Below are 24,188 nucleotides of genomic sequence, written 5' to 3' on the forward strand. Positions count from 1 at the left end.
ACCCGGCGGCGGCGGCTACAGTGGAGTTGCCCCGACCTGAGTCCGCTCGGGATCCTTCCTCTGCCTTCGCAGCTCCCCTCCACGCGGGGCTGAGACCCGGAGGGCGGAGAAGAGCCGTGTGAAATGTATGCATCGCTGCGGGCGTGGGTGGGTTCGGGGATGGGTGGAGTTGGGTTCCGCTTCCCCCAACCTGGGAGGACTGCATGGGGGAGTTTGGCGGGAGAAGGGTCCTCACGCCCCGCAGGGCGCAAAGGCCGACTGGCTGCACACCTGGCCAGGAACCCCTCGGGAGAGAGCCAGGGTTGCGGTTTGCTTGCGGGATCAGCGCCCTTCAGGGCCCCCTCCTCCCGACTGCAGATTCCCCGGGAGAAGTGGCGGTCCTCTCCAGTTGCCTCCTCTCTTCCTCTGCAGACTCGCGGCTCCGCGCCCTGTGATGGGCCCCCTCGTCCTGCCCCTTCTCCCTCTTCCGGTCTCCGCCCCCTCTGTCCTCGCGGGTGGGGGGCGGGAGGAGGAGAGGGCCGAGCGGGGCCGTCGGGACCGTGCATGGACTGTGCATGGACTGTGTATCTCGTGGTCCTGTGCTGGGGGCATTAGAGTGAAAGCCCCGGGATTGTCAGGGGCCCCAGTCCGCTCTCTGGGTGGAGAGGACAGTGTACCTGGGCGTGCCTTGTCTTAAAACCTGTGCAGGTAACGATGCCCCTCGGTGTGCTCTGTCATTATAAGCAGAACCCGCTGCCGAGAACCTGAGGGTCCAAGAGAATGAAGGTCATCACTTGTGAAATAGCGTGGCACAACAAAGAACCAGTGTACAGCCTGGACTTCCAGCATGGGACCGATGGGAAAATTCACAGATTGGCTTCTTCGGGGGTAGACACAGCTGTGCGGGTAAGTTCAATATTTGCAGAAAAAAAATTTTTTTAAAAGGGCAAATTATAGACTCCACTTTTAGCCGAAATCTTAAATCTAATGATGGCAAAAAAAATGACGTAGGAGTGTCAGATTAGGGAGCTGTTCTTGATCTATGGAAAGAGCCTTGACTGGGAAGTCAGGAGATTCTGGCTTCTGGTCCCAGATTGTTTCTCTGTAAAATGAAAGGGTCTTTACTAGATGATCTATAAAGTCTTTTCCAATCTATATATTTACATGGCTCAAAATGACCGGCCCACAGAGTTTGAAAGAAAAACAAGGTTTCATTTTTTTTTCAGTTGCAGTCTAGCAGTAGTTAACTTGGTACAGGTTATTTTAAAGTTTTCAGTCAGATTTCAGTTTGTTCATTAGGGGACTAAGTTGTTTTAGGGAGAAAATAAATGGTTAAAGTATGATAAAGTAGATGGGAGAAAGCAAATAGTTAAAGTATGATAAAGCAAATAGAGTGTTGGGCTTGAAATCAGAAAAACCTGACTTCAAATAGTGTGTGTGTGTGTGTGTGTGTGTGTGTGTGTGTGTGTGTGTGTATAAGTCATTTGACCTCTCTGAGACTTAGTTCCCTCATCTCATCAAATCAGATATAAGAAAAGCTTTGGACAGTACCTGGCACATAGTAGGTGCTATATGTATACTTACTCCCTTCTCCCAACTTCATCTGTACAATGGGATTAATATAAACTGTGAGATCTGTTTCATGAGGTTGTGAGGATCAAGTGAAATGATGCTAACCATTTTACTTTTTTGGTCTGGGCCTGTGATTTTATTAATTGTAGGGACTTCTTCCCTCAAATCATCCACCTGCTCGGCAGCTTAGTCTTAAAGACCTTGAAGCACTGAGAGGTGAATACTTGCCCAGGGCCACACAGATATCATATATCACAGGTGGGACTTGAACACAGGACTTCCTGTCTCTGAGGCCAAATCTTCTTTACTGCCTCACACTGCCAATCATTATTATTATTATGTAACTAGTTAGAATTAGACTCTAGTTTGATTCCGTGGCTCTGTCAGTTAGTCTGAACCCCAGTTTCCTTATGAGGCCAGTGATGCTGACTCTCTCACAGTAGTGTTTTGAGGATTAAGGGATATAACATTTCTGAAAGTGCTTTTTAACCATAAATAATCTAATGGATCAATGATGTCTACCTCCAAGTTGTGCAGATTGCTACCTGCCCATCTTATCCAATCCTTGTTTTTCCCTGATTCAACAGAAGAACTCCACCTGTGGTGGATACAGAAGGAATTCTCATTCTTTTAACATTGCATGAATACACATGGAACATATGCTCTGTCTTTTTTTCCTTATCATACCTCATATAATAAAAACTTTTCTTATTTCAGAAGGCCTTTATTTTGCACTTAAAAAGGAAAATTGTTCTGTTTCTGATAGTTATTTGTTTCTGACATTGTTTATATTAATGATACTATTTTTTTGTAAACAGATCTGGAAAGTAGAAAAAGGACCAGATGGAAAAGCCATTGTAGAATTTTTGTCCAATCTTGCTCGCCATACCAAAGCAGTAAATGTTGTTCGGTTTTCTCCTAATGGTGAAATCTTAGCATCTGGGGGAGATGGTGAGTACTGTTACATTTAGAGTATAATTCTAGAAGCTATCTACCTCAAGCTTCAAGTAAAATTAGGAAATGTGAACTTTTGGCTTGGGAAATAGCTTTTTAAATTCAACAGTTCGATTTACCAAATATGACCTATATAATAGGTGCTTATGACCTTGTAGTAGATGATGGTCATAACAAAAATGAAAAATGACATAGTACTTCTCTTGAAGAAAGTTACAGTCTAATGAGGGAAGACAATATGTACTAGAGTCCTCTTGGTTCCTTGGAACTTTAAATTTTGATACAAGGTAGAATGTAATAGGCACACAGGGGAGAGCACTTTCATTTGTGCGGATCATGAAGAAGATGGCATCTGATCTAGGTCTTAAAAGCAAAAAGGAGGCATGGATCTGGTCTTTGTGAGTTCTTGGAAGTAGGAAGGTTTAGGATGAGATCAGTCAGCCAGTCAGTAAACATTTATTAAAAGCCTACTGTGTGCCAGGTACTAAACACTGGGGATACAGGTTTGGAAAGTTAAAATATGGTCCCTGCCTTCAAGGAGCTCACAGTCTAATAGAGGTAGACAACACATAAGGTTAGTGGAAAGCATGGCTGAAATATAAAGAACACAAAATGGAGTATTCTGGAATAAGACTGGAAAGGTTGATTGGCTCAAAATTGTAGATAGCATTAAATATCCTACCAGAGTGTTCATATAGTCAGTAGAGAACCACTGCCAGTTTTTTGAGCAGGACAATGACATGATTAAAAAAAATTTAAATTACAGTAAAAAAATGACCTAAGAAATGTTGTGAAAGCTAGATAGAAGATGGGTGAGACTGAAAGCAGGGAGATAAGTTAGGAGGTTATTACAGTAATTTAGGTGAGAACTAGTATGGCTATTATGAGGTTGAGTTTATGTAATAGCAGATAAGGGAGATATGGTATAAGTAAAAGTAATCAGACTTGGCATCTAATTGAATGCATGCATTTGAAGATGAGAGGAGTCAATGAAAACTGATGGGGTTTTAAGCCCATTTTGAACCTTCAGATCAGTCATGTGCTTGTCTTTTTCTGGACCATCAAAAGGCTGAAATTGATAGCTGAAAGGATCAGCTATATTTGATTGTGGCTCCTTTCTTCTGGTCTTGGAATGGGAAATAAATATTGATTCTGCTTGTTATTCTTTTGGAATCTATAGATATCCATTATAAACAGTGAGAAAGTGGTGAATACATAGTTTTATAATAAGATTTAAACTCCTTGTCTTGGCAAGATAGAAATGGTTTAATATCCTTATCCCTTGAGTTGACTTTTTTCTATTTAGAATTCCTCTTGATAACAGATAGACTGATTTGTGTTTTCTGTGTGTGCTTTCTAGGGATGAAGAGTTTGAAGGAAAATCGAAAGTATTTTTTATCTTCCAGTTCCACTAAAGTTTCTAAAGGCTGTTTCCAGCCTTTGTAATAATAATGTGTATATTGAGTAATTGAGGTGCCTAGAGTGCTGGGGTTGGAAATCAGAGACACTTAATTAAGTTCAAATCTTACCTCTGACATGACCGAAGCTGAGTCCCTTAACCTACGTGAGTCTCTGACAACCTTCCAGGAGTTTTACTGAGTCTAAGATTCTGCCTGTTTTGTAAAAGGCGTTCACATTCTGGGAGTTCTCCATGGTGATGTGAGCAGAGATCATTTCAGGAAACAGTAATGTTTTTGGAAATAGTCAACAAAATATGATCTGTAATCAAGATTAATACCCCATAGATGCTGCCATTTTGTTGTGGAAAGTTAATGATAACAAGGAGCCAGAACAAATTGCATTTCAGGATGAGGATGAGGCACAACTGAATAAGGAGAATTGGGCTGTCATTAAAACATTAAGGTAACTTACCATATATAACATATCTTTTTCACGTTTCTATTTCAACATAATACAAATTTTGGTAAATTTAAATTTGCTTTAAACATGAAATTTTTTTTAAAAAAATTAAAATGTTCTAATACAAAATTGAATTAAATTTTCTTGCTTTTTTAAAGTTACAAATTCTTTTTAATGTAGTTGACTGTAGCTGTATATGAATATATGGTCTCGAATCCAGTAGAATTTTGTTTAAAGAAATCTCATTCTAATATACTTTAAAAGCACAATAACTGTTTTAAAACAATTTACATTAAAAAAAAACATGCTGCTAAGATAATGTCTAATATCTTTCTGTCTCTACTTTGTATTTCAGAGGGCACTTAGAAGATGTGTATGATATTTGCTGGATGACTGATGGAAATTTAATGGCTTCTGCCTCTGTAGATAATACAGCTATCATATGGGATGTTGGTAAAGGTAACTAGTAATTTCTTTTGGCATTTTTATCTTTAGGAAACAGAGAATACCAAATAATTACATAAAGTTCATACTACAAGGGAGTTAAGAGCACTAAGCAAAAGAAAAAAAAAACCTTCAGTGGATTTACTTAGATGGTCAACTTTCCAGTGGTAGGGCTAAATAGTTTCACTACCTGAAGCTGGAAGTTGAGCTTGGCAGTAGGTAGTAGGTTGGCCTCATTGTTTGGGCACTAGAATGTTTGGTGAGATTGCCAAGAACCCTAAGTAAGGTCAGTGTTGAAGAGAATTCTTGGGTATCAAACAGGAGACATTTAAGGAATGGGTCTTCTTCCCTGACAGCGTGAGATCAGAAGAGTCTCATAGTGAAAACAGCTAGAAAAGTCCATCAGGAATTTCTTTACACCAAATCTCGACATGTGTGAATTTGACTTAGTGGTGTTGAAGAATTGATTCAATACTCTGCATTGTTCTTGTTTGGCTGAGGTATTCTTCATTTCTCATAGCTTCAAGGAAAAGAAAAACAGGCTGGAGACACACTAATAGATGCCATAACCAAATGTTTTGTTGAACTGGAAAAATCTGTGCAATTTAACAGTCTTTTGAACTGGGTTGGGAAGAGAAAAGATAAATTGGGGTATTATAGAGTTAGAAGACAGAAGAATAAGTTCATAGTGATTAGGTACAACTGAAACATTCTGGTAACAAGTAACATATTAATAGGATCTAATTATAGGAAGTTGAGCAGAAGCAAAGTTTCTTTTGGTAAAGATAGTTTCTAATGGTCCAGGGTGTCTGATGTATCCATAGTTCTTTGCAGTAATGTTCAAGATCTCTAGAAGCACAACAAAGTAAGACACATTGATTCCACACTAAGCTCAAGTTTGCCTAGTTATGAGTTTTTCTTCTGTTATGTAGAACAGAAAGCTCAAATATACCTCTTAAAACTAACCATCACACACCACTTTTTGTTCTCTTTGCTACTGTTGGTTACTCTCACCCATCTCTCTCTAGTCATACTAGTACCATATTTCTCTGAGGAGTGGCAGTGGTCAACCTCCTTTCAGGAAAGTTGATCTTTCTGGTGAATGGTACATTTGTGGAACCAGGTTCTATGAGTATTTTGTGCTTGGGACGTCACTGGATGGCTGCTTACTGGAGATTCTTGAACCTTCTCATCATCTACTTTTATCAGTAGACCTCTTCCCATCTACTGATATTCTATCTGGATACATTCCCCCAAAGTTAGGATGCTCCTCCCATTTCTTAATTTTCTCATCTTAGTGATACTTAACAACCAACTGCTGAATAACATACCCCCCCTACCAACTCCAGCTGCCTACTCCCTCATCTTCATCCGTCTTAACCCTGTATCCCACTCCAGACCTGCCTTCCAGGGTATCCTCCAGAACTCCTCATCTATAATTAACAAAAATCTTTTCATTTTAGACCTCTTCCTCTCTTGCTTCTCCCATCTTCTGTCATTCACTGAGACCTAGCTCTGCTTGGATGACACCACATCCCTGCTCATCCTTTCTACTACTGGTTGTACCTAAATACTTCTCAACTCATTGGTCCTGGAAGAGGAAGCCTTGGAAAGCTTCTTACCACCTTCAGACTTTCGCTCCACCATCTGTATTCAGCTACTTTTCCTCTTTTGAGACTCACTGTATACAAATTTATTGCCCAATCCAGATATTGGTGGCTATTATCTAGTGACCTCCATGACATCTTCCTTTCTGAATTAGTTCATTGCCTCATTCACAGTCTCCTTTGCCTTAACTCCTTTTATATTAGGATACTTCAGCATACATTTTAATGTTCCTTCAAATACCCTAACTTCCTATTTCTTCTAATTGAAAATGCTCTCTTCATAGATGCACATGATCTCTTAAATGTCAAATCTAATGTCCTTTTCTCAGTCTCCTCCATCTTGATCTCTCTGCAACTTTTGGCATTATGACTACTTTTTTCCCCTGGAAATTTTCTCCTCTTTGGGTTTTCTTGACACTTTTGTTCTCCTATCCATCTAACTGCCCCTTCTCAGTCTCCTTTGCTGGATCTTTACCCACGTCATGCTCACTGTCCTGTACTCTCTTCTCTTTTATTTTTTCAGTTGGTATTCTCAGCAACTCCCATGGATTCGATCATCATCTATGTGATGGCAATTCCCAGATCTATGCATCTAACCTTGGTCTGTGCCAGGCTCTGATCCCACATCACTAACTGGCTAGTGGGCATTTCAGACAGCCTGAGCTGTAGGTTTCTCACACTCAACATTTTCTTTTCCCTCTTCTCCTTCAGACCCATATATCTTCTGAATTCTTACTGTCAAGGGCACAGCCATCCACCCTGTCACTGTGGTTTGCACCTACTTTGTCTTCCTCAACTCCTCACTCTCACTCACCAGTTAGTTCTTGCTGCTTCTGTCTCCACAATATATTTGTATACATCCCTTTTTCTTCACTCACCACAGGTGGCTCAGGCTTTTGTTACTTCAGGACTAGAGTATTGTAATAGTCTCCTATTTGTCTTCCTGCTTCATCTTTCTCCACTCCACTCATCCTCCACACAGCTGCTAAAGTAATCTTCCTGAAAGGCAGATCTGGCCATGTTGTTCCCCTCCTCAGTAAACCTCAGGAACCTCTAGGATCAAAAAAAATCTTTGATTGTTATTAAAAGTTCTTCCCAGTCTCTCTCCTTATTTTCTTTCCAATATCCCCTTTCTCCTCTCCTAAACACACTCAGAAATCCAACTGTACTGGCCAGTTTCCTGTTCTGGACACATGATATGGCATTTCCTATCTCTGCCTTTCCCCCTTTACTTTCTGGAATTTTCTTCCCTCACCTGCACCTTTAACCTTCTCCAGAAGGCTTTTCCTTGTCCCCTAACTCCTAGTGGTTTCCACTCTAAGGTTTCTGTTCTAAGCCACCTTGTAACTACTGTACTTTGTATCTTTTGATCTGCATTGGTAGAGGAAATTCCCTTCTGTGAGCTACATATTCCAATGAAATGACAGGTCCAGAAGAATACCAAATAATTATTTTCATTTTAAAGCCAGCTGTAAGTATAATACAATTAACAATGTATGTCTTTGCTGATAATACTTAGATGACAGGATTCTTTCTGTCTAAATCCTACTAGGAAATTGACAGAGAAATACTTCATTTATTCAAAAAATTGCTTTTAGGACATTACCTCTTTCATATGTGAGACTTTTGATCACTGAAAGAGGAAGAAAATGAACTTTTGAGACACAAAAGGAGTTTTTTTAATAAAGAAAAAGAATTAAATTAACTTGGAAAGATATGAAGGGTTGGTATATGGAGAGTAATAGCAAAAGAGGCAGAAAAGGAACATTTGTTTATGGAAAACTGATAAAATTCTAGTGGGAAGAAACGGTTTTTCCATTAAAAGGACTGCTAGGAGGACCAAACAGAGAAAAGGATCTGTTTGAGGACAGAGAACTGACTGAGGCTACAGGGCATTGTAACTCATTCATTTGCACATAACTTTTCTTAGAGATTGAAAGTTTAAAGTCACAAAGTGGTAAATCAAGCAACTGTTTGGAGACTATGAGATAATTAAATAAGGATTCTTGGCTTCATAACTAATAGTTTTTCCTTTTAAAGGAAAGATGCGTTACTGAGCTCAGACTTGAGCCACTAAGTGTTGAAAAGCCCAGCAGCCGAACGGACAGACACGTAGGTAGAAGAAGCTGAGTGAGAAGACAAGTAGCAGGACAGTAGCAGACAAACAGGCTCCAGCAGTTGTACTTGGGAGCTCTTAACTTGAAACTCAGTTTCATTTTGGGGACTGGCTGAAGGCTAGGAGCCTTCGAATTGGAAGAGAGCTGAACTCTGCTGCAATTTCAGCCATTACCCTTTCTACATATTGAAAGGTGAAATTTCTCAGAAGCTTCTGGTTGATTTCTGCTGCTTCTCTCTGGCTGGAAGAAAAATAAGGGAGGAAGTCAGGTATTACAGTTTCTTTGCTATAAAAATAGGCTGAAGCTCATTGCACAAACCCGCATCTCGTTGAGTGAAGAGCTGGGAGGGCTTGTCTGCATTACTCAGAAAGCACAAATGAAGATATTGGCAGTTCACTAGCTTAAAGGAACTGTTTATTGTCATGATAGTGTAACTTCCAGCTAAAAGACCTTGTCACTACTTCATCAGTTCAAGAGGAGAACAGATTTACTCAGCAGTAGCAGCGAGGACCAGAAGGGGTGCAATCAGCAGAGAAACAGCTTCTTGTGATGCAGATTATTCATAAAGGGACCAAGGACGTCAAGGCCTGAAGCAGAATTCTCTGCTGTCCCAGGAACCTGTAATGGCCTCATCAATATGTCTCTTGAATAGTTTTTATAAATATGTGCCCACTGTCCCCCATAGATACTACACCCATTGTTAGGAGAATGTGGCCCAAGTTTATGAGTTAACTGTGATGTAGTTATTATTTCCGCGTTGCTTTATAAAATATTCATGGTGTATTGAATATTATTGATTTATCTCAATTATTAAGTAAATGTTTTATGTTTAGGATTTAATGATGTCATTATTATGATTTGTTTTATGTAAATGGGAAAAATACTGATGGAGATTCAAGACCTACAGTGACAAGTAGAGAGAGTATATCCCCCCACACCAGAGGTATCCGTAAGACCCTGAGTTTGAGGCATAGGCACATGGGAGTAGTCTTTCTCTGGGAACCCAGACTTGCTAGTATGAAGACAAGTTGGGATGGGTGAACCAGCCCAGAGAAAGAGACTGCCCATGCCCAGTTCCAGATACTACCTTGTGTGTATGTGTGTGTGTATGCAAAAGAGGGACATGGAGAAAAAAATCTATGCTAGGTATTCCACACATTTGTTACATGTAAATGAACCAAAATTACAAATTTGAGATATATCGGGTGTTTTTACTTACACGTGCCCACGTGCACACACACACACACACACACACACACACACTTTCCTGATGTAACAATGGCAAAAGAATAGTAATCAATAATATGTGAGTTTATATGGCAACTGAATTCTATGTATAAATATAATTTCATCTAAAGATATTTAGGGGGGTAGGTGGCACAGTGGATAGAGCTCTAGCCTTGGAGTCAGGACACTTAATTAGCTGTGTGACCATAGGCAAATCACTTAACCCTGTTGCCTCACCAAAAAGCAAAAAATAATAATAATAATAATAAGCAAGGCATGATCTCTACCCTCAGAAGTCTTTCGTTCTAATTGGAGAAAAAAATATAAACACAAGAAATTAAGTAATACAAGACATAAATGACAGTTCAGTAACAATGTAACAAATATTACCGCCAGAAGAACATGGTTAGTTTCCAAATGAACACTGCAAAGTGAAAATTACTCAGTAGTTTATGTCATTTGAACTTGAGTAGAGGTTATATATTATTTTGTGTGCTTTTCTAGGACAGAAAGTTTCCATATTTAATGAGCACAAGAGTTATGTACAAGGAGTTACCTGGGATCCCTTGGGTCAATATATTGCTACTCTGAGCTGTGACAGGTGAGTTGGGGCTTTAGCAGCCATCTTCTTCTGCACTTTATTGAAATTGTTTGTAGTGACATTTAATGTTGGTTATTTTTTAGTGAAGGTTGTATGCCATATAATTGGGTTTTAATATCACTATTTTAATCATTACTAATCTTTTATAGCTTTAATGCTTTTACCATACTTCTTTCTCTTATTTTAGATTTTTCTGAATAATCAGATGTCAACATTTTCCTCTGGTAGAACAAAAATTCATTCTAAAATATCTACTAGAGGACGTTGTACATAGTAGGTGCTCAGTAAATATTTGTTGAATGATTTAAGCAGGTGTAGCTTCCTAACTTTCTTTAAATACTTTTGAACATTATGGTAAGGGGCATTTTAAAATATAGCGTTATAAAATAGAGTCTCTTGGAGCAATTCTAAACATTTTACTTTTTTTTTTTTTAGTATTTAGTCGACTTATGATTTCATTGCTTTGTATACTCCTTCCACTGATAAAGATCGGAATCCACTTATGCCTTCTCCCCCTATTCATATCCTCCTATAAATAATCTGGAAGTGTAGCCTCCAGACTTTGGGAATCTTCCTGTAGATCTTTTGACATTTTTTGGATATCAGTGATATTTGTGGATTCTTCATTGATTAGAAACGTAATACTTATAATTAATGACAAACATGCAAAATAAGGATAGAAATCTTACATAAAACTTTTAGCATATAACAAAGAACAATCACACAGGGTAATGAACAACAAACAAATAATATTTTTTCTGTTTGGCCCCTTTCAAGTCAACCTAAAGTCCTTGTAATGATCAAATGAGATTATAGTTGTAAAATGTTTAATACAATGCTGGGCATATTGTAAGTGCTAGATAAAAGATGACTACTACTACTGCTACTTCTATGTTTTTGTTTGTTTAATATAGTTGTCAGTGAATATATTATTCTAGTCCTATATTTCTTCTTTTTTAGCACCTCATACAAGTTCTTCCATATTTACTTCTATGTTTTACATTTCTGTTTCTTATGTTATATAACAGTAACATTAATATAACATTAACAATATGCCACTAATATTATGTAACATTAATATACCAGAGCTTATTTAACCATCTTCCAGTTTTTAGATGTGTTGGCTAATTCCAATTTTTTACTTTTTTTTATGTAAAAACACCCTTCATATTTTAAAGTATTCCAACTAAATCAGCTTTGAATATTTTTATAAAACTAGGTCCATATTTCCCTAATATATTGTATTTTAAAGATAAAGTTCAATAAAGGAATCATTGAATCGAAAGATATGTGATATATTGTATGTTGCCTTGTTATTCTCCAAAATGTTAATACCAGCTGACCATCTCCTCTATATAATGCCTGTTTTTTTTTTCAGTTCTGCAGACATTGAATTTTATCACTTTTTGCTAATTTTGCCATTTTTAGTGACCTTAATGGATATTAAATCCACCCCTCTTATTTTTTAAATGCAAAAATGGAGTTCCAAGGAGATTAAGTGACACCCAGGATAATACATCAAATTTAGAGTTTAAGGTGGAATTTGAACAAAGGTCTTCTGACTCCAAGTCCAGTGCTCTATCCACTATGGGCCACTAGCTCTCATATGTATCTTCTCACATTTTTCTGAATTTTTCATATTTGTCTTCTCTTGTTGCACTGTAATATTATGATATATAAATATACCACCTTTTTTCAATCATTCCTCAATTGATAGGCACCCATTTTCTGTCCATTTCTTTGCTGCCACAGAGTGTTGCTATGAATGTTTTGGTATATATATATATTTGGTATTTATTTTTCTCTTTGATCTCCTTAGTATGTATAACTAGTACTGGGATTGCTGAGTCAAGGGATATAAACAGTTTAATTAATTTCTTGCTTAATTCCAAATTGATACTTGGTATGATTAGGCCAATTCAAAGTTCCACAAATAATGTGTTTCTGTTCACCCCCCTTTTTTATTTTCTTTACTCCCCCATGATTTAAAAAGAGTGATTTTTATCAAATATCTACCTCTGATATATTGTTGTTGTTCAGTTGTTTTTCTGTCATGTCTGACACTTCGTGATCCCATTTAGGATTTTCTTGGCAAAGATATTGCAAATACTTGCCATTTCCTCATTTTACAGGGGAGGGAATTAAGGCAAACAGGGTTAAGTGACTTGCCCAGTATCACACAGCCAGTAAGTGTCTGAGGCCTGATTTGAACTTAGGAAGATGACTTCCAAGGCCAGTGCTCTATCCATTGAGCCACATACCAGCACTTCTGATATGTATTTGGTTCTATTTTTATGGTTTCTATTCTGTTCTGTTAATCTATATATCCTTTCTCCAGCACCAGACAGTTTTTACTGTTATTTTCATGGTACAACTGGTAGGACAAATTCTTAACTGTTTTTTTTCCTTCATAATTCTTTATATTCTTACTTGTCAAATAATTCTTCATATAAATTTTGTTATGTTTTTGTCTGATTCAGTGAAATACTCTACTGGGACTTTGGCACAAATTTAATGTCTAGATATTAGTTTGCAAAGTACCAATATCTTCACTACCTTTGCTGTACCTTTGGGTGTGCTGGTAAATGTTTAACAACTGACTGGGGGTGGTGGGGGTGGTGATGTATGTATGACACACTTTTAAGTTTAATCTGCATTCATTAACGTATTCTCCATCATTTTCTTAAGTCTAGACAATCAACAAAACAATAAACCGATCCCTGATTTTATAGCATTTGCTGATTTTTGAGGTTTAAATGCTCACACTGAAAATTTAATAATTAGCTTTCCCTCAAATCCTTTTTCCCCTCCTACCCTTCTATTACTGCAAGAGAAACACCATCCTCCCATCCTTCAAAATCACAACCTAGATGTCATACTGAACTTCTCACTATCTCTCACCACCCATATCTAATCTGTTGCCAAGGCTTATTGAGATCACCTTTATAGTATCTCTGGAATAGCATCCTCTAACACTAATACCACTCTGACATGGACCTTTATCACCTCATGCCTGGATTATTGCAATACCCTGCTGTTGGGTTTGCCTGCCTCAAATCTCTCCCCACTCTAATCAGTCTTCTATTCAGCCACTAAAATGATTTTCCTAAAGCACAGGTCTGACCATGTCATTCCCCTCATGCCTGTAATCCCTGCAGCTGGTGGAGGCAGAGACTGATGGAATACCTTGAGTTCCAGAGTTCTGAGCTGCAGTAGGGCTAGAACAGCTCTGATAAACATCCTAAGTCTGGAATAAACATGGTGAACCACCAGGGTTGCCTAAAAGGGAATGACTCAGTCCCTGTCAGAAAAATGTAGCAGGTTAAAACTTCCATGCTAATCGTTATTGGGATTGGGCCCTTAAAAACCACTACACTTCCAATTTGGGCAAGATAGGAAGACCCACTTCTTCCCCTCCCTTCTCCCTGACTCCCAATGCCTTGAAATCAGAAGAAAATTTTTCACACAGATGAAAGAGGCAGTGATTATGGAGGTGGGGACTAATAGGCTAAGAGTGGAAGATATGATCTCGGACCTACACGTTTCTCTAGAGAATATGTTAAGCCCTGCCTATAAAAGCTGTAATCAGGGAAAACCGTATCAGAGGTGATTATGAGGGTGAACTGGAGCATGTTGGGCTTGCCCTTTTGCTATTCCTCTTTTCTTCTCTCTGCTCCTCAGCCCTCTTCCTCCCCTTGTCCCTACTGCCCACCACCACTAGTTCTTTGGAAGTGACTTTATCTACTGATGGAGTCAGAGGGTGGGAGGATTTTAATACTTAGGAACTTGGGTGTGTGGAAAGGAAAGAGACAAGCATTTTTTTTTTTAGTTTTTTTTTTTTAACATGTGTTTTTAAAACTTTGGGTTACAAGTTTTCTCCCTTCCTCCCTCCCCACCCACCCTCATTGAAAAGGCAAGCAACTCGGTACAGGATATAGATGTGTAGTTATGCAAAACACTTCCATAGTAGTCATGTTGTGAAAAACTAAGCATATTTCCCTTCATCCTATCCTACCCTCCATTTATTCTATTCTCTTTTTTGACTCTGTCCTTCCTCAGAAGTTTTGCTTCTGATTATCCCCTTCCCCAATCTGCCCTCCCCTCTATCATCCCCCTGCTCTCTTGTCCTCTTTCCCCCTTATTTTCCTGAAGGGTAAGATAGATTTCCATACCTAATTGTGTATGTTATTCCCTCCTTAAGCCAAATCCTGTGAGAATAAGATTCACTCATTCCCTCTCACCTTTCCCCATTTCCCCTCCACTGTAAAAGCCTTTTCTTGTCTGTGAGATAATTTACCCCATTCTATCTCTCCCTTTCTCCTTTTCCCAGTATAATCCTCTCTCACCCCTTAATTTTATTTTCCAGATATCACCCCTTCATCTTTAACTCACCCTGTACCCTCCGTCTATCCATCCATCTATCTATCTAATCTATCTATATACATACATATAATTTTTTTCCCTCCCACTATCCTAATACTGACAAAGGACTCATGAGTTACAAATATCATCTTTCCATGCAAGAATGTAAACAGTTCAACCTTAATAAGTTTCTCATGATTTCTCTTTCCTGTTTACCTCTTCATGTTTCACTTGAGTCTTGTATTTGAAAGTCAAATTTTCTATTCAGCTCTGGCCTTTTCATCAAGAATGCTTGAAAGTCCCCTATTTCACTGAATGACCATTTTTTCCCTAAAGGATTATACTCAGTTTTGCTGGGTAGGTGATTCTTGGTTGTAATCCTATCTCCTTTGCCCTCTAGAATATTATATTCCATGCCCTCCAGTCCCTTAATATAGAAGCTGCTAAATCTTGTGTTTCCACAATACTTGAATTGTTTCTTTCTTGTTGCTTGCAATATTTTCTCCTTGACCTGGGAATTCTGGAATTTGGATACAATATTCCTAGGAGTTTTCCTTTGGGGATCACTTTCAGGAGGTGGTGGGTGGATTCTTTCAATTTCTATTTTGCCCTCTCGTTCTAAAATATCAGGGCAGTTTTCCTTGGTAATTTCTTGAAAGATGATGTCTAGGCTTTTTTTTTTTTAATCATGGCTTTCAGATAGTCCAATAATTTTTAAATTCTTTCTCCTGGCCCTATTTTCCAGGTCAGTTGTCTTTCCAATGAGATATTTCACATTCTCTTCTATTTTTTTCATTCTTTTGGATTAGTTTTACAGTGTCTTGATTTCTCATAAAGTCACTAGCTTCCAATTGCTCCATTCTAATTTTTAAGGAAGTGTTTTCTTCAGTAAACTTTTGGACTTCCTTTTCCATTTGGCCAGTTTTCCTTTTTAGGGCATTCTTCTCCTCATTGGCTTTTTGGACCTCTTTTGCCATTTGGGTTAGGCTGTTTTTTAAGGTGTTATTTTCTTCAGTAATTTTTTGGGTCTCCTTTAGCAAGCCGTTGATTTGCTTTTCATGATTTTCTTGCATCACTCCAGTTTTTCCTCTACTTCTCTTACTGGCTTCTCAAAATCCTTTTTGAACTCTTCCATGGCCTGGAACCAATTCATATTTTTCTTGGAGGCTTTGGATGTAGGAGCTTTGGCTTTCTTGTCTTCTTCTGGTTGTATGTTTTGATCTTCTTTGTCACCAAAATAAGATAGTATAGTCTGACTCTTTTTGCGCTGCTTGCTCATGATCCCAGCCAATTACTTGAGTTATAAACTCTTTGTTAAGATAGGGGTCTGCTTCTAGTGTGGAGAATGTACTGTCCCAAGCTTCAGGGGTTTTGTGCAGCTGCTTTCAGAGATACTTCTAGGGACTTGTAAATTTTCAGTTCTTCCAAGGTGCTATTATCAAGGGCAAAGTGTTTACTTCTTTCCTGGCCTGTACTCTGGTCTATGAGTGACCACAAGCACTCTTTTCTGTCTTGGAACTGTGAGGAGGATTTCCTCTCCACTGCCACTACAAGCTCCACCGTGCCAGCGCTCCTCCTTGCCCCAGGACCACCACCCAGAACTGTGACCCAGATCCAAGCATGGGCAAAGCAAAAGAATCCTGCACCCAGCAGAGAGATCCCTGCAATCCCCCTCTGATCAGCCACTCAATTTCCCCTCAGTCTGTGGATTGGAAGCTCAGGAGGCAGGCGCCACTCCAGGGCCAAGTTCGGGGAATGGGGCTGGGACCCTGCGATTCTCTCTCACCACCACAGAAACAGACTTTTCCCATTGACCTTCTAAGTTGTTTTCAGTATTCCTGGGTTGAGAAGTCTGGAAACCTCCAGAGCTGCCTGCGATTCAGTCCTCTGAGGCCTGCTCCATATTCACTGAGTTCTGCCTTGCCTGCGCACCCATGCCAAACTGCATTCTTCTCCCAGCCCAGTGTGATATACCTTTCCGATCAACCATCTAGGTTGTCTTGGGCTGGAAATTTGTTTCACTTTGTCTTTTTGTGGGTTCTGTTGCTTTAGAATTTGTTTAGAGCCATTTTTTATAGGTATTTGGAGGGATTTGGGGGAGAACTCAAGCAAGTCACTGCTTTTATTCTGCCATCTTGCCCCCCCCCGCCAACAAGCATTTCTTAAATGACTACTATCTGCACTGTGCTAAGTGCTTTATAAATATTATCTCATTTGGTCTTCACAGTAACCTTGTGGTGTTACCACCATTTTACAGTTGAGGAAACTGAGGCAAACAGAGGTTAAGTGACCTGCCCAGGTTTACATAGCTAGTGGGTTTCTGAGGCTAGATTTGAACTCAGGCCTACCTGAATCTAGGTCCAATGCTATATCTACCAGCAATGAATTCTTAGAACAATAGCTAATGATGATATATTCTAATGGGGGCAATTTGTATTATCTGTCAAATTGTAAAGAGTTCCATTTATTGGGAGAGGGAACTTATGATGTGCTTTTGCAAAACTGATTGAATATAAACTTCAGATGGGGATTGCCCCTTGTCCATTTTCAGATGGGTAAACTGTGGAGTTCTTTATGCTCAACCTCATAAAGATGAATTCCCTCTTTAGATATTCCTCAGGGGAGGTAAGCAAAGGAGAGAGGGAGATTTTTTTTTTTAAATTTGGGTTTGGTGATTGGATTTATGGGTTTATTCTCCTTCCCCAATATTCTTCCACTGCTTCAGATGGTCCTCTGGATGGTCCTCATTTACTGAGCTGCCTGTTTTTTCTTTTGAAAAAAAAAAATAGGTTATAGCCTTGGAAGACCTAAAGTGGACCCAGTTCTTGAGGAATAAATATTATATTGCTTGGCTTACTGATGGTTCTGCCTAATATGTATGTATGTATGTATGTACATATATATAAACACTTATATATTACATATAATATATATTAAGTTGATAGATTACATATACCAAAGTAAAAACTTTTTGTGTATTCGTGTGTGTATATATGCATATATATATACATATATATATATATTTGTAAATATACACATTCAAGTTTTAACTACCCAATAATGTTAAAAAGCAACAGACTTCCCAATAATTTCACCCTTTACTGTGGTAAACTTTTTCTGGGAAGAGGCTATCCAAACTATCCTGGGGGAAAAGAAAACCTCTGTGTGTGTGTGTGTGTGTGTGTGTGTGTGTGTGTGTGTGCGCATGTGGGTGTGTGTTTATGACAAATTGGAATTCACATGGGGAAAAAGAGAATCCTATAGCTGACTTGTTGATAATTTTTAGTCCTGTTTGAAGTTGAAGCTTTAGTCTGAATACAATCCCCATAGAAGAAGGACTTCTCAGTAGACTTCTAAAGTACCCAAAATTTGATACCATCCCTGATGGGTCTTCTAGAGAGGAAGAGGTTTTGTCTCATAGGCCAGAGCATACTGACTAGGTACTGGGCCAGTCCTAGTACCAACTCAGGCCCTGTGACAGGTTGCATGCGGGAAGACCCATGCTCTTAGCTATCTTGATACAGGTGATCCAGACTTGTGGTGGTGACCAATAATAATGTCAGAGGTGTCATTTATTTGGTGGATCTGATGCTAATGATACTGCTCCTGCTTATCATAATTGTTTTTAACTCAGAAGACTTATGAACTATGATTTAAGGAGTTGCTTTATATTATTATTTGTATTAAATTCCTTCAGTTGCTAGAGTTTTTTCAAGATTGTTTTAATAGTAGATGATCACTTAGAAATTTTTTACACCTTGCCACCAAGGGGTGAGATGTGGTAGGAGCTCTGTTTGTTTCATGAGGGTGGCAAGTGTGTCACTAAGCAGGTTCACCCAGGCTACTGGCTGATGAAGGTCGGATCACTTCCATGCTCCTTGCCCCTCCTGAGCTCTTTTTCCTCCATGCCCTTATGCCTTTGTTCCCTTGCTTTCCTTTCCATTTTGGCAGCCTTGATCATCACCCTAAATTCTGGCTAGTGGCAGGTGACTGTTATACTGAACTGGTCAATCAACCAATTAACAAGCAGTTATTAAGTATTTCTATGTGCCAGGAATTGTATAAAGCACGGAGTATACAAAGAAAGGCAAAAAAAGGTCAGTATTCTCAAGGAGTTTACATTGTAGTTGGGGGATTAGTGTGTAAATTAATAAACCTATAAACAATAGCTTGAAAGTAACTATAGGGTGGAAGGCATTAGCAGATGAGGAAAAGCCTGCAATAGAAGGCGGCATTGGAACTAAGTCTTAAAGGAAGCCAGGTATTGTAAGAGGTGGAGGTAAGGAGGCAGAACATACTAGGCATGGGGAAAGCCAGAAAAAAAGACAAAAAGAATTGATGGAATGTCAGTTATGAGGAGTCACAGGTAGGCTAGTATGACTGTATTGTAGATGGAGGAGGGAGTAAAGTGAAAGAAAATTGGAAAGGTGGGAGGGAGTCAGGTAGTGAAGAACACTGAGTGGCAAACAAAGGACATTCTTTATATTTGATCCTGGAGGTAATAGGGAGCCATTAAAATTTATTGATTGGGGAAGGGAGTTACATGGTTAGACTTCATCTTTGGGAAAATAAATTTGGGAACTGTTTGGAGGATTGATTAGAGGAGGGAGAGACTTGAAAAGAGACTATTTAGAAGGTTTGTGGTTTTTTGTCCTTCGTTCTCAAAGAGGGCCATGACATCAGGAAGATGATGGTAGACAGTGGTACAATGGAGAGTGTGCTGGACCTGAGGTAAGGAAGACTCATCTTTCTGGGTTCAAATCTGGCCTCACTTACTAGCTGTGTGACCCTGGGCAAGTCACTTATTTAGATGGCTAGTGTAGTATTCTAGGCAAGAAGTATTGAGGGCCAATACCAAGGTCGTGAGTTTGTAAGTAGAGAGAAGGAAGAGGATATGTGCTGAATTTATTGTTAAGGTAGAAAAGAGAAGTTTTGGTAACTATTTGGATATGTGGAATAACTGAAAACAAGGAGATGAAGATGACATTATGTTTATGAGCTTGAGGAATGATGATGTCCTTGACAGTAACAGGGAAATTTGGAAGAGAGGAGGGTGTTGGAGGAGTTCTGTTTTGAACATGTTAGTTTGAGATGCTTATGGGGCATCAGATTTGAAATGTCTAATGCTCAGTTGATGATGTAAGACTGGAGCTTAGGAGAAAGACTAGAATTGTATATATAGATGTGTAAATCTTTGTCTAAAAGTAAGTGAACCCGTGGGAGCTGATGAGATCATGAAAAGAGAGAATATAGGAAAAAGTGATAAAGGTCCAGGACAGAGCTCTAGGGAACATCCATATTTAGGGGGCATGATGTGGTTGAATATCTAGCTGAGAAGGAGCAGTCAAGTTGGAATAGGACTACAGGGGAACAGTGTCTCAAAAATCTAGAGAGGAAAAAGGATCCAGGAGGAGAAGGTCAAGTTAATGAGATAAGCATTTATTAAGTGCCTGCTGTGTCCCTGGCACTGTGCTAAGCATGAGAGATATAAAGAAAGGCAAAAAAGAAACCAGTTCCTGCTCTCAAGGAACTCGATCTACTTTTAACGGTATGCAACAGCTGTGTACAAACAAGATCAGTGCAGGATAAGTTAGAGATAATCTCAGAGGGAAGGCACTAAGATTGAAGAGGATTAGGAGAGGCTTTTTCTAGAAGGCTGGACTTTAGCTGAGATGTGAAGGAAGCTAGGAGGTAGAGATGAGGAAAGATAATGTTCCATTTATGGGGGACAGATAGTAAAAATGCCCAGAGCTCGGAGGAAGTGTCTTCTGTGAGGAACAGCAGGGAGGCCCGTGTCACTTGATCATAGAATACATGGAGGGGAGTAAGGTAGATGAAGAGTATAGGAGGGGCCCAGATTATGAAAAACTTTAAAAGCCAAACAGATGTTTGATCCTGGAGATAATAGGGAGACAGTGGAATTTATTGAATAGCTTATCAACAGTGTCAGATGTTTCAGAGAGGTCAAAGAGGATGAGGATTGATTAAAAAGATCATTGGCAGCTTTGGAGAGAGCAGTTTCGAATTGAATGATGAGGTCGGAAGCCAAGATTGCAAAGGGTTTAGAAGAGAGTAGAAGAACACTGTCTACAGTCGTTCCTCGACATTTGTTGGGGTTAGGGGTGCAGGGTGTGAAAAATGCAAAGGTAGAAAACAGTGACTGAATCTAGGCCCCACCCCAAACTTTCATTTTTAATAATTCTGATCTTATTTATTTAACACAAAAAAAAGTACCACTGCGCCCATAAAAAAGTTGCTATTTCTATGCAAAAGAGATTAGTATCTCACACACTAACCACAGTTGTAGCTGCAGCAGCTGCTTCACAGATTTCCTTCTCTTATGAAAAGTGCAAGATACAGTGATTACTGAGGAAGAAAACCACATGACTGAGTCTGGATGGTAGAGAGACGACGAGGAGGTGTTTTCAAAGAGAGTACACAGCCCACAGTTCTTTAGCACGTTGAAACGTTTAGCAAAATTTAACTGCTATGAACAGCAACAGATAAGTTGCTTTTCCTATGAGGTAATTTCATATTTTCTGCTATTTTTTCAGTCTTTTGACTTTTATTATTTCTTGAGGTTTCATGGGATTATTAACTTCCTTTGGCCAGTTCGAATTTTCAGAGTTATTTTCTTCAGTAAGATTTTTGCCTCTTTTTCTAAACTGTTAATTTTCTCTTTATATCTTTTCACCTAGCTCTTACCTTTTTCCCATTCTTTCTCCTACTTCTTTCAGTTGGTTTTTAAAGATCATTTTTTTAGCTGCTTCAAATCTTGTTTTAACTCTTTTCAAAGAGTTAGTTTCTTCAGTAAGATTTTTGTCTCCTTTTTCAAACTTAATTTTTTCTTTATATCTTTTCCCCTAGCTCTTACCTTTTCCCCATTCTTTCTCCTACTTCTTTCAGTTGGTTTTTAAAAATCATTTTTTAGTTGCTTCAAATTTTGTTTTAACTCTTCTGGTAATTCTTGTTGGACTTTTGTTCACGCTGCATTTTCTTCAGGGCTTTACGTGTAGATGTTTTCAAGTTATTCTATCCTTCTTTGTTTGTTTTGAGCAACTTTGTCACCCTAATGGCTCTCTATGGATGTTGTTCATTTTTCTACTTCTTGACTTTGGACTTTATGTTAGTGTTAGTTTTTTACACTTTATGGTGGGGAGGGTAAGGTTAAGCTTGACCTTTTTGTCCTGTCTTTCTACTGCTCTTATCATTCAGACTGGGAGTCTGCAAACTTTCAGTGCTCCCCAAATGGTTTGGTCCGAGGGAAGTTTGTTTACCATCCTCCGGGTTTGAGTTCTTCAAGTTCCTTACTCAGGTTTGGGTCTTTTGGTTTGTTTCTGGTTTGGAGTTGGGCTCTACAGATTCAGAGTGACTGAGCTGCCAGCTCCCCTTTGTTCTGAGATGCTGTGCGCTGCTCCTGGGACCAGAGCCACACAGCTATCACTGACTCTCATAACTACTCTCTTTTTGCCTGGATCTGTGACCCAGCACTGGGTGGTGGTGACAGAGCTGCCAGATGGCACCATTCCTGCACCCAGTGCTTGCTCAGGGATCCCCCAGGATCTCTCTCTGGGGCCCTGTCTCTTCCTTCTCTGGGTGTTTGAATGGGACTGCTGCCACAGCCACATCCTTCTGGCCAGACCCTCTACCTAGAGTTCACAGACCTCTCTGTTCATTTCCCTAAGCCTCCCTGGGCTGGAAAAATGATTCGCTGTGACTTCTTTTTGACTTTCCTGATCAGAATTCAGTCTGGTACATTTGTAAGATCTTTTTCAAGATCTTTGTCAGGGAAAGCTAGACTCTAACTCTTTCATCTTAATGCTTTTAAATTATTTTTAATGCAGTAAGACATGGTTCATTTGCAAGAACAAGCAAAGCTAATACCTGTCTCTTGTTTAGGGTGTTGCGGGTATACAGCACACAGAAGAAGCGTGTTGCCTTCAACGTTACAAAGATGCTGTCTGGGGTGGGAGCTGAAGGCGAGGTAATTATCTTTTTAATTTCCATTTTGATATTTTATATAAGTTATGTTTTGGAACTTAGGTAGCTCTAGGAAGGTTTCTTTCTGGATTGCATTAGATTCAGAAATATGACATCTGAGTTCTAATAATATTTTGTCTCTGATTTTTGGCCAGATTAAAGGGAAAACTTTTACAACATAGGCATAGCCAAGCTTCTGCTCTTAAGATCCTAGAATTAGAAGAGACTGTTTATAAGATTTAGAGGCCGTGTAGCATAATTCCCCCTCCTCCCTTTTTTTTTTTTTGGCAGCTTTTTTATACCTTTTTTTATGGAAACTTGCATAGGTACCAGCAGATGAGGACAAAAACTTGTGGTTTTTTGACTTTTTATCCAGCATTCTTTTTGTTTTATCACATCATTCAACACAGGGAAATTTTTGTGACTCTTATGGTTCATTATTATAGCCTAGGTAGTTCCTGGAGAGAAAAGTAGAGTATGGACTCTGCTATCTAACTCCGAGATGAAGCAATTTGGACGAAGTCATAGCGGTAGTTTCTGCCTTATCATATGGCCAATGTTTTCTCCAGTATAAGGATATCTTTTTCCCAACACCTAAGTTGCCCTCAAGATACTGTTCCTTACTTTTCTTAACCATTGTCTGCTCAATGAATGTCTACTAACGTAAAACTAAATGATTCACCCTGCCATAAGAAGGGAGTGTGTCAGCAATTTTTAAAGTACCCAGTGACTTTTATCTTTATCCTCATGCTTTGTCATCCCTTTTTTTGGGGGGTGGGGGTGGAGGTTTACCTACAGAGAGGAGGCCCTTAGAATTGACAAGAGTATATACTGTCCCAAAGCATCTCTCAGCACTGAAAATCTCACTGTTATTGAAATGTTATTTAACTCAAATTTAACACCTTGGTCCAACACTGTTGCAGCTCTTATCTAAATTAGAAAAGGTTTGCCATCCTAATTTTTCCCGTTTCAGTGATCCTTCTAGCATTTCCTTGGAGCAGACAACCCATTTACTAAAAATAATAACAAGGACTAAGGACTCCCAAAAGTTCCCGAAATCCTGTGCCTTCAAGAGGTTGAGTCATTGGCTGGGTTTTAAGACATCAGTTCAATTCAGCAAACATACTCAAGCCTTCAAAACCACCATTCACTATGAAGGAAGAGCCAATGTTGAAACACTTTTCAAAATTTAAAAAATGCTAGAATTTTGTTTATCTGTTTTGACTGGACCTATGTTTTCATCAATGTAGGCGGTTCCTGCTGAGGTGCTTCCTGTATCCATGTGGATCAGCACCTTCTTTACAAATGACAGTTTTAGAGTTTTCTGAGTTTCCTGAGAGATGGGTTATTTGCCCAAATTCATGTAGCTAGTCTCTGTCACAAGTAGGACTTGAATTCAGGATTTTTATCTTTGAGGCCAACACTATGCCACACTGCCTTTTTTTTTTTAAAGTTTTTTTTTTAAATTATTGAGCGTTAATTTCC

The 24,188-nt window shown here is 39.0% G+C and overlaps 1 protein-coding gene across 1 annotated transcript; it reads left to right on the forward strand.

Annotated features, from left to right (window-relative positions):
• Positions 1-16: 16 nt before the first annotated feature.
• Positions 17-22,707, forward strand: LOC114028557 (chromatin assembly factor 1 subunit B; the record flags this gene model as incomplete). Its single annotated transcript, XM_027842819.1, has 7 exons — positions 17-125; positions 724-885; positions 2,370-2,502; positions 4,251-4,368; positions 4,721-4,824; positions 10,265-10,361; positions 22,623-22,707. Coding segments are annotated over exons 2-7 (663 nt in total), but the record flags the coding sequence as incomplete, so codon positions are not given.
• Positions 22,708-24,188: the final 1,481 nt, after the last annotated feature.

Source organism: Vombatus ursinus, unplaced genomic scaffold (genome assembly GCF_900497805.2).
Source record: "Vombatus ursinus unplaced genomic scaffold, bare-nosed wombat genome assembly UNPS02014889.1, whole genome shotgun sequence".
NCBI classification, from domain to species: domain Eukaryota; kingdom Metazoa; phylum Chordata; class Mammalia; order Diprotodontia; family Vombatidae; genus Vombatus; species Vombatus ursinus.